The sequence below is a fragment of the Sphaeramia orbicularis genome, chromosome 11 (genome assembly GCF_902148855.1).
Source record: "Sphaeramia orbicularis chromosome 11, fSphaOr1.1, whole genome shotgun sequence".
Classification (NCBI taxonomy): domain Eukaryota; kingdom Metazoa; phylum Chordata; class Actinopteri; order Kurtiformes; family Apogonidae; genus Sphaeramia; species Sphaeramia orbicularis.
Window position 1 is genome coordinate 16,899,995 of NC_043967.1, and position 11,368 is coordinate 16,911,362.

Below are 11,368 nucleotides of genomic sequence, written 5' to 3' on the forward strand. Positions count from 1 at the left end.
CTGAACGTCCAAATGGATCATATCTGATGACCATGAAAAGATGACAAACTGTATTTTACACCAATTATTTACATGTATTGATAGGATTAATGGATCAACAGGTATTAAACATTTTAAACTGGTAGATGATTTTGGTCACCAGTGGCTGTTTGGGTCTTTATGGGTTAAATACTAGGGCTGCACGATATTGGAAAAAACTGACATTGCAATTTTTTTTTTAACCCTGCTGTGTATATTGCGATATGAAAAAATACTCAGGAGGATATAACAGCTTTGTGGTGCTGATGTGTTACCTCTTGTGGCAATTATTGACATGGACTGTCAGGATAAGTGGCTCTAAAGTTATTAAACATTTTAGATCAGTAAATGCTTTTGGTTACCGATGTATATTTGGGTTTTTATGGGTTAAGTAAGTATCTTAATTAATACAATTAATTCATACAAATTAATATAAAAGTACCACATTCCACCAGTGTGCACATTTCTGCGCAAATTACACATATTGCTGTGATTGCTGTGATTCTTCCTGAAATTTCTTCCATTTTTTTTTTTTTTTTTTTTTTAAATAAAGGGTCGTTTTTCCTCAATCGTCTCAGAACAAAAGGGCTGGTATGCTGTCGAGTGAACAGTCCCTTTGGGCAAATGTCTGATTTTGCACTGATTAAATAAAACTGACTTCACTTAACTTGACATTTTAAGGAGAAGAACACATCTCCCCTGAAGTTTCAGCACATAAGCAAGAAAACACATTGACATATCCAAACTAAAATGACTGGAATTAGTTGGTCTGGAGTTTCCTAAAGTTCTTTCAGTGTCCACGTCCACTGGGAATGGGTGTGAAGTTCAAATCTCTGTCCTTTAATCTACACACTTAACCCTTCAAATATAGTTGAAAGTTATAATCTGTTATGATTCAATGATTTATGATACATTCAGTTTATTAAATTTGGTTAAACAGTGAACGTTGCATTTACACCAACCAGTGGATCGCGCGTGTGTGTGTCTATAAGATCAGATAGCTGTGTTGATAGTTGTGTGTGGACATATGACACAACATGGATGTAACAGACAGAGAGGTTTAGTCTCCATCTAGTGGAGGAATCAGTCATCACAGTGAAGACATTACACTTCTCTTCAGCCTCACCTAACTTCACCAAACACTTTTTGGACAGTATGTATAGTATAACATCAGGCTACACAGTGAATTCATCTCTTCTCTCTTATCATTCACAAGATTTTCATAAAAGGAAAAAATAAATCTTTATCAATTCATGGAATGCATGGAAACCTTATTTTTCACAATAGCATTTATTTGATTATCCAAATATCCCTAGATTTTATATTTCTGTATGAAATATTATTCTTAAAACAACACCTAAAATGTTAGGAAAGTTTGAAATGTATTGCTATTATTTACAGTTACTGTTTTTATATCCTCCTGAGACCCAAATGCATTTTCGTCCTCTGTAGGGGACAAAAGTTTCACAGTTTCACTTTTGAAATGCAGTCCATTGCAAAGGACATTCCATTAAAAAATAAATTAATAAAAAAATTATTTTAAAAATGTGTCTGAAAAAACTGTTGCATTATGCAGTTTCCAAGCAAGACAATCGTTTAATGTAAAAAAGCCAAAACTTTCACTTTCCGGGGTCTCAGGAGGATTTATAAAATAAGTGGATTTCCTCATTCTTTCATTATTAAAGCATATTCACTATTATATTATTAGATTCTTTCCATGTGGAATTGTTAAATCAATCAATCAGTCAAATTTTGATCAATAAAAGATTTAAATGTTTTCATCTTAACATTAGGTAAGACTACCTTTAGCCTATTTTATTAAGTAAATGCTCTCTCTTTTTATTTTACAGTGCAGTGCAGAGATGGAACCAAAGAAAACCCACAGAATAATAAAGACAGATGATGTAAACCTTCAGTTTACACCCTGATTTCATTCATGTCCCAACTTTACTCTTATATAATGACAGATCAGTGTTATGTCTGATCTTGTTTTATTTCACGTATTTTTCCTCCATCTTTATCCGAGTCCTTTACAGAATTAAAAATAAATAACTAATCATAACAAATCCTGTAGTGTAACTATGTAATTGTATGTAATTGCTGAACTCAGGTCAAACAGTCTAATTTTATCTGAGGATCAATGTCCATTTATCAAGAAGTGTTCATCAATTCTGTTGATTGATGGCAGTTCTGTAAAATTAAAAGATGACTTGCTTAAAACCATGTGTTTATATATTCTCAGGAAATACACAGAAGCAAAATGATTCCTCCTGGACTTCATTTCCATTCAGTGCAGTCATGTTTGGTTTCTTTATACAATGATTAAAAAATAACCTGACATTATTACAGTAATGAACTGTGTATTCCTGGTGTCCTCGTGCAGTCAAAATGCAGAAATAGCACAAATGCTAGAAATATACATATATACAAGGCTGTGCTCATTTTGGTTGTGAGCAGCAAACAACAGCTCATTAAGTATTTTCTGTTAGTGTGAGATTCTTGCTATTTTTTTTAAATTCATTTATTTGGCTTCTTTTGTTTTTAATGTTTTCAGTTTTCTCTCTGAGTCCAAAATGGAATAGCGATATAAGAAAGGCATGGATTTATTTAATAATGTAACTTTGATGTAACTGGAAACACTGAACAGCGATATATTCTTTTTTGATGCTTTATGTTGGGATATCGAGGGGATCAAGCGGATACAGCTGCAAAACCTTTTGCTGTGTTTTTCAACTGGTTCCATTTACATGCTGCTTATCTATGACTCAACCTCCTCAATCCATGTCGGTAAATATGTGGGTCTGCACACACAGATCCATAGTCTGAGTCTCCAGTGAACAGAACCACTGCCTGTGTATGCACAGGTTCAAAATCACCTGAAGATAGAAGAAACCTTCTGGCTTAGTCAAGACAAAAACTGTTTCCTTAGAAAATAACTTCACAGTTGGTTCTTCTGCAGTGCAGTTTACTAATTGGATTGGTGGCAGGAACTGAGGTGCAACACAGAATACTTCCTATAATTAGGTTTCACTGAAACCTCAGTGGGTGCCAATGCTATGCTTTGTCCATAAAGCAAGACACAAGCATCTTAATATGTGAGAGCACAGTAGAGAAATGAATGCAAAGTATAAATTAACCGGGTGTGAAGATTCACCAGCTGGGTGAAACAGACAATTTTAGGCACAATTTCAAAGAAACATATTTAATGCACTTTTGTGCTTAATTAATCAGTATATTTCAAGGACATTATGCATAGCTCTGATGTTTTGTGCCCTCTTTCCCTTCATATCCCTTCACCACAGGCTACATAAGACAATCTATGAGCTATTAACTGTTAACACACATCCAGCACATGGAGGGTGACGACAAAATGGTATTCTGACTTAGAACTAATCATGTGTAAAGTTGTCAGAGCTGACACTGATAAAGACACCTCCAATTATAAGCAGCCAACATGTCGTGGGTGATAGTTTACGTGTGCATCACCGTTCATCTACAACTGGGGATAGTTCTCAGAAGCTGCAGCTAATGATTCATAATTAATGAACTCAGACTAAATATCCAACTCCAACTGTAAAAAAGTATAAGGCGTTTAACCAAGAATTATGTTAAGGTTCAACAACTGTATATATACTGTGATCATCAGTGCTGATAAATTTGCCATATGCCTGCATGAGAAACAATGTCGTTTACCCATATAATAATCAGTGTGAGCACCAGGGTTACGTAACATCACCAATTTCCTGAATCAATTCACTTCAGTATAAATTTAGTTACAGATGTCTGAGCCACAATGTTAATTTTGCTCGAATATGAAAGATTCTCAGATGTTTACAATAAACACTGACATAAAGGCCATTGGATAAAAACCCTTTTTAGAGCCAATACGTCATTTTTTTTTTGTGTATAGGTGACTCAACGCACAGGTTAGGTTTGAGCTTTACTCATCAATCAGAGCAATCATATATAAAATTTAAAAAAAAACAAAAACAAAACAGCAGGACTTTGGTTGATCAATATCTGATCATTTACATGAAGATGGACTTTTAAAAACTCGGCCATAGTGAAAACAGAACAAACTGCAACAGAAATGTGAATTTACATTCATAATGACAAAAAACATGAGACATATGTTTTCTTTCTTTGTTTTTTTGGGGTAATGATCCTTTTGATATTAGCTTAATATTCTAAACATCGTAGAATGAACACTTTAGGCCATCCTCTCCCTTCTGAAATACATGTTTTTTAACTGGGGAATCAATTCTGTACACTGAAGCTACAAACAGGGATGGAAAAAAATAAAATACAATAAAATACAATAAAATAAAATAACCCCCCCCCCAAAAAAAAAGACACCCTTAAAAGAATAATCAATCAAATGTATCAAATAAGAATTAAAAGCATACTTATCATGTATGCTCACAGTTCATTTAAACAAATAAATTTACAGGCCTTCCTCCTTTACGTAAAAAATAAATCGACACAGTCACACTTCTGGCACACTGGTGGTGATAGAACAGCACCGAGGAACAGAGTTCAGTATCAGCAGTGAATGGGCTCTGGCAGGATGGACATCATGTAGTCCTGTTCTGCTGTAAAGTCAGCCGATTGCCAGTGACAATCGATCAGTGCGTCGTACAACTCCTCGCTGTGCTCCATGAACTGCCTGTTGGCTTCGACCACATCCATCTCCGGACTGGGATCTGAAACACACACACTGAGGATCACTAAAACATTACCAGCAAATGATGAAGCAATGAGCAGTCCAGCTGGTTTAAGACCTTTACCCATGTTTAACATGCTTCATAATATACACAGTCTGGCCAATGGACTAACCAAATAGTTCAGATCCTTCCACTGGATAATTACTGCTGTGATTAATACGTTTGGGCTGCATCAAGTTCTTTAACCCTATCTGACGCAGTGAGTAGCTTTCCATTTCTTAAACAACCGTGTTTTGACAAAGGGGTGAGAGCTAATAAGCTATGCTTCTTCTCACTCCTTTTCGAATGTGACTTTTTTTCTTTTTGTGTCTATCACTATTTTATGCTTCCTTGAATTTTCATTTCTATATTATGTTGTGCAAATAAGTCAAATAGTAGTAATCAGGAAGCTTGTATCATATCCATATTTGAAATTTAAAAAAAATATTTGAGGACATGTCCTCATAGAAAATGTGATTGTTTCAGAATGTTCAATTTATTGGCCTGCATCAAGCAAAGAAAACTAAAACTTGGTAAACAACTGTCCATCACATAAAACCTGGAAGCATGATGGTGGACAGTCACCTTCAAGGAAGAAATGTAGCTAGGAAAAAAAATATTACATGATCACGATTGAAAATTGTTTAAATATTTGGTGAAATTAAATTAGAAAAAAAAAAAAAAAACACATTAGAATTCACAGCTGTGTTTAATAGTGAAAGTAATCACATTTTCTAAAATGTAATATAACTCAAGAACTCAAAGGACTGGGACTTAACAGTTGTGTCGCCTTAAAACCACTTTATGTGTCTATTTAGTCTTTCTGGTGATAAAAGGTGACTAGCAGGTAAACAGTGTTGAACAAAATTTGGAATTGTTTTATCATTCCATCTGCAAGACCACTCAAAATCAAAGGAGAAAAACATCTGCACACCAATCCTAACACCTATTGCCACCCTGAAGTCCGAACATCCATGAGGACCTTCAGAATAAATAACATAAATTAGGACTTTGGGTTGTTCTTACTTCAGACACTTGAAATGTGTCACATGCACAGCTCCACTCCAATCTTCTAACACTGAACCCCATCAAAAACCTCTTGAATACGATGTGGAGGAAGATGGATGGTCACAAGTAATCAAACATAACTGAGCTGTTTGCATTTTGGACCATGAATGGCATAAAGCAGGAAACAGTGATGTCAAAGAATGGTGGAGAACACACAAACATGTACGGAAGCCGTGACTGAAAATCAGGGATATTCTACCATGTAATGTTTTGTACATTAGTAGAGTGCTGTTTAAAAATTATTTTTTTTAGATTATTTGAGGTGATTGGTTTAACCAAATGTAATTTTTCAAATTTATGCTCTGAATGAATAAAATAAATTAAAAGGGTCATATTTTGCTAAACCTAGTTTTATTAGTCTTTGGTACATTTGTTTGTGTATTTGGATCCTAATAGTTCATAAAGTTTGAATTTGAACTCTCCAGGTGCTGCAAAGCTAGCTTTATATTCATTCTGGCAAAAATCAAGTGGATTTCTACAACCCGTTTCAATTCCTGCTTAATTTGTCACGTTTTATAACTAGTTACGTCATGACATTTGCACATATAAGGTCAAGACTTCCAACGAACATTTCTCAGAGTACGACGTAATTGTTTATCAGCAGCGGTTGTAGTAAAAACTGAAAATATGTCCAGACTTCGAGCCAATTACCTAAAATGTTCAATTGTTGGTTTTATTAACGAACACAAGTTGCTGAACAGGACAGAGAGTACGGTCAACAACTTGGAGGGGGTGCAGCGTGAAGTGGCTCATTTGCATTTAAAGGTGGGGTCTGAGATCTTAGAAAAGCGGTTCGAGCAAGCTACATGTTGAAAATACTCAATTCAAAAGTCCAAACCCCTTTCTTCAGACGTCCCCCGAAGCCACGCCTCCAGAATAGTGGCACGCGCAATGCTTGTTCCCAAGGGTTCACAAGTGCTGCACAGTGCACAGCAACAATTCACCGGCTGAGGCTCTGCTCCGTCGCCATCTACAGTCTGGTCCAGCCCAGCTGAACCGTCTCCGACACCGGTTGAGGCTCCGTCCCCTGCTCCAGTCCCGTACGCCTCGGGCTTCTACCCCGACTATGGCCTCGGCTGAGCCTCTGGCTCACGTATCCATGCATAGCTCATTCGGTTTCCTCTAACACACCTGCTCTTCCAGAACAGCCCCAGTTCAGACCTATGTGACTAATGTTACATTTCCTAGTGATTTATGTTAGTGACAAAACAGTTTGCCGGTGAACTTTCCATCCTAATAGAAGTAATATAGCCAGGTTCTGGCTTTGCTTCCTGTACAAGCGCTTCTAGCCTCTGGGAACGTGCGATTCATGTATGAAGAGGAGTACGCGCAGAGGGGGGGTGAATGGCAGTTGAGTTTGATGGACATACCACCATTCAATCATTTCGAGTGGGCGCTCAAAATGATTGGATGGTGTTTTTTCAGTCCTGTTCGTTCCACAGGTGACTGATTTTTTTAATTTTTGTGTTAGAGCATTTAATTAATTAGTTGTAATCAGGGTGTGAAGGGGATTTTAAGGAATATAGTAAAAAATACTCCAGAAAACATCTCAGACCCCACCTTTAAAGAGCCGGCGGTCAAAACAACCTTTCTCGTGTCATTACTCAGAAATAGGGTTGAAGATGGACCTGTGGAGTTTAATTAATGAAGAATTCAGACCCAAGCATAGCATTTACAGTTTATGTAGACCACAGGGAAATGTTTTAAAATGGATAATTCCATTTAAAAAAAGGAAACTATCACTCCTTTAAATTGACTCACATGTGTACCTGTGATTAGTTAAACCAGTGGCCTCTCAATTTCTTTTCCCTAAATCTATAGATCTATGCAACTCCAAGCCTCTGTTCCACAGTCATAAAAGATTGATACTATTTAAATATGAATGTCTATTGTTTTTAATACAATCTCCAACACTAAACAACTTCCCCCATTGCCTGTACCAACCTTCAAGTCCATCATCCTCAACCTCCACAGCCTCTGCAGTTTCCTAAAAACAGAAAACATGTTAGAATGACTCTGGTTCTGTTGACAGCGACTGCGTAAACAGTGGCTTATAAACAGACAGATCGTACCTGTGGAATGGCATACTGTGTGTAGTCATACTGTGGATACCCGTAGCCATATGCAGTCTGGTCATAGCCCCAAGAGGGATAATACCCAGGATACGCCTGCTGCTGGTACTGGCTGTACTGGTCGTAAGCGGGCCTGTATCCTGTGCTGGAATTCCAAGACCTGTTGTCTGACTGCTGTTGCTGCTGTGGTCTGTTCCTTAAACTTGAGAGAGGTAAAAGACACTGTTATATTCACCTCAAGGACTAGAACAATAATAGCATAAAAAAAAAAAGTCAGAGGGTCTTACTTGTTAGCAGCCAGGCTCAGTCTCAAAGGTTTCCCACCCAGTCCCACAGCACCCTGACACTCATCTAATGCCCGCTTCTGCAGCCGCTCATCTGGGAACTGAACGAAGCCACAGCCCCTGCAATGACACACAATCATCATACAGGACCAGAAAAATGATTTTGAGTCCACATGACCTGGGACTTTATTTTAATCATCTAAGTGCAATGACCTGTCACCTTGTGCAAAGTGGTAGATTCTGTACTGGTTCATGTGGTGGATGAGGAGATAAGTAGCACAGGTAGCTACATCATTGTCACTAATTTCTTTATCAAGAAAAGTCTGCACCTTCTATTCTCTATTGTCTGTTGTATTCTCCAGCAAAATAAAGTGACTAAGCAGGAGTAGTTTCAGACAGGCTTTGGTACCATTTTATATCTGATGAACACCAAAGCTTCTATTTCAAATCAGGCTGGCTGTCTACAGCTCAGACAAGCAGTCAGCCACTGAGACTGCTGACTGACAGGCATCACATCCCAGAAGGACAACTGTGGTTGGTACAGGCTTCATGGAACACAACAAGAGTGGCAGTGACTTTATTATTCCATCTATACTCACTAAATATTGTTTAACCAACAGAAGTAACTGTGTGAAAATTAGGTAGTTTCGTTATTGAGCCATAATGTCATATCTCACAATTTATCAATAAGTTCTAATTATACAATTTAAATCTATACCTGTTCTTTTTCTTTATTGTGTATTAATGTGTTAAATCTCACTTGGAGTTGCCCATGCTGTCAAGCACCACTTTTCCTCCACGGCAGGAAGGATAGCGGTTGTAGAAGAACTCATAAAGCATCCCATCATCCACTTCTGGTGTTAGATCTCCCACAAACAGAGAATACATCTGACTAAAGACCAAAGGGGAGACATACAAGATGTAATAAGCAGAATTTTGTCAATGAAATGTCAACTCAGAGGTCATGTTCACTTTACTTATGCATGAAAAATGTCAAAGTAGAAACGCCGTCATTGTCAAAAATGTCCCTCTATTTGGACTCACCCTGTTTCTTGTTTTCCAAAGGTGGCTCTGTTCAACTTGAACCTTGTTGGCTGTCAGAGACAAACATTCATTAAAAATGGCTTCCTTAGGAATCTTCATTAGTTAAGAAAAGGAAAAGACATGCAACTCACTGGATTTGCTCCTGGTAGGGCCTTTCCATTGATTTTGCGCAAGCACCTCTCAGCCGTGGCCTCATCTGTCATCTCCACAAAGCAATAACCCAGAGCACCCCTGGGTGATGACACACTATTTAACATTAGAAGAGAATCGGTGCACAACAGGACAAAAGAGGGATTCACATGATTTCAGTTCTTACCCTGTCATCTTGTTGCGAATGATTCGCACATTGACCACCTGCTCGCCCATGGTTGAAAAAGCTCTGGTGATGAACTTCTCGTCCATGTACGTCTCCAGCTGTAGACCAAAGAAAAATAAAGAAGCACTCAGAATTTAGTCATTATAGGCTGAAACTGAAGCTTGTGACTGACAAACTAAATAATGAGAGTATTTCCCTACAATTTACAAACCATAACACACCTTAAAGTTGAGACATCTTAAAAATATTATTAGTGCTCATAATTGTTTCCATCACTTTGTGGCTTCTTTGCATTTTCTTTTATGCCTTCATTTTGTGGTAACAATTATGATAAGTTATTTCCCCATCTTGATGCAAGACTTGTCAAATCTTGAATATACTTTCTCAGCATCTTTCATACCCGTGCTACTCAACAGGCAGAAACAGGGTTTGACTCCAGGTTTAACACCTGTAATAGTACAGTGGTTTTAGTCTGATTAGTTTGGTTTTAGACAGGAATCTGGTCTGAAGAAGCAAAAACACATGTTAAATTACTTTACCTCTGATTACATGCAAAGACCCATGGTATAATGTGATATGAGTGAAAACTGTGAAATGCCTATTAAATGTTCTCACAGTGTCATGACTGAACATGCTGCTTATGCCTGGCACCAACGCTTGATACAGATGGTCTGAGATGATCTGGATAGAGACCAGACTTGAACTTTTAATAAGTATAATGACAGATTCTTTACATATTAGGCACATATTGCGATAAAAACGTGCACAAACGCCAAAAGGTAACAGTCAGTCATTGAATGACTGAGACTCTGGCCATCTCCTAAACTGCAAGAGACTCATGTAAACCAATTCAAAAAGTTGGCCTACCATCCAACGGACTCATTGCTACGTGTTGCATCGCTATAACAGCGAGGAACAAGACTCGACCATCAGCTTTGTACCGTCAAGATTACCACTATGTTCTGACTTCTTAAACTTAACGTCTTCACTCTAAATGGATTTTCACGTTATCGTTCTCTAGCACAACGCTGTACAGAAAGCTAACGTCGTAGCCAAAACACATCATTTATCGGTGTTAAAAGTAAAAAATTAAACTCACGTTCCCCATCCATAATGTGCTCATGGTGTTGCCGAAGATGTAACCTTCCAGGCGTAGTTAGTGAAAACAAAAAAAAATAGTTAGAGGTTAATGTAAACTTGCTCCCAAAAAGCTCATGCTAACTGTGCTAGCATTAAGCGCACGAGTGCTACGTCATTACGTCACGCAACACTCTAAAGTGCGTTGCTACACCGGAAGTAGTATTTTCTTCTTGGATGTTTATTGGTGGTTGAGAAACCAAAGATGCACAAACCCGAGGTGTTGGGAAGTCTGTTTTAACCTCGTCAGACCCAGCTATGGGTTTTCTGGACACGCTCGACAAGAGTTTAACAGCTTAATACAAGAAAAAATAACTGTCCACCGCAAAGGACATTAACATTCTTTTTTAATATGCATCTGAAAAAAACTGTTGGATCACGATGTTTCCAATATATATAAATTTTAATATAAAAAGCCAAAACTTGTACTTTCCTGGGTCTCAGGAGGTCAAATAAATAACAAGACACACAAAATTAGCCTGTGTACTCCACCTGGTTTTCTAGAGCATCAGTGACATTTATAGTTAAATAACTTCTTTAGCCAATTGCCTTTAGCTCACATCCAACAAAATACAACTCAGTGCTTATTTGAATCTGCATGCAAATGTGTCAACAACAGAACGTCCATCCCTTTCCCCCCAGTCTATGTCTGTTTAAGTAGAAAAAACCTGCAGTCCACAGTTTGCTCCCTCTACAATGGCCATGTACAGGGGTTGGACAAAATAA

General features: G+C 37.6%; 1 protein-coding gene across 2 annotated transcripts; it reads right to left on the reverse strand.

Annotated features, from left to right (window-relative positions):
* Positions 1-3,287: 3,287 nt before the first annotated feature.
* On the reverse strand, positions 3,288-10,769 carry LOC115428707 (tRNA selenocysteine 1-associated protein 1). Of its 2 annotated transcripts, none has more exons than XM_030147881.1 (9): positions 10,605-10,769; positions 9,506-9,603; positions 9,321-9,420; positions 9,190-9,239; positions 8,906-9,037; positions 8,149-8,265; positions 7,862-8,063; positions 7,734-7,776; positions 3,288-4,721 (listed from the first exon to the last, which is right to left on the reverse strand). In XM_030147881.1, the coding sequence occupies exons 1-9, from the start codon at positions 10,626-10,628 to the stop codon at positions 4,561-4,563; spliced, it is 927 nt and encodes a 308-aa protein (XP_030003741.1). In that variant the 5' UTR covers positions 10,629-10,769; the 3' UTR covers positions 3,288-4,560. The 2 variants fall into 2 exon arrangements, with proteins under 2 accessions (XP_030003741.1, XP_030003740.1); XM_030147880.1 differs by having other exon boundaries at positions 9,321-9,435.
* Positions 10,770-11,368: the final 599 nt, after the last annotated feature.

Coding starts and splice junctions, on each gene's coding strand:
- LOC115428707 (XM_030147880.1), bottom strand. CDS start 10,628: ATGAGCACATTATGGATGGGGAAC. Junction 9,240..9,320: donor CCCTACCAGGAGCAAATCCA/GTGAGTTGCATG, acceptor TGTCTCTGACAG/CCAACAAGGTTCAAGTTGAA. Junction 8,064..8,148: donor CTGAGCCTGGCTGCTAACAA/GTAAGACCCTCT, acceptor ACCTCTCTCAAG/TTTAAGGAACAGACCACAGC.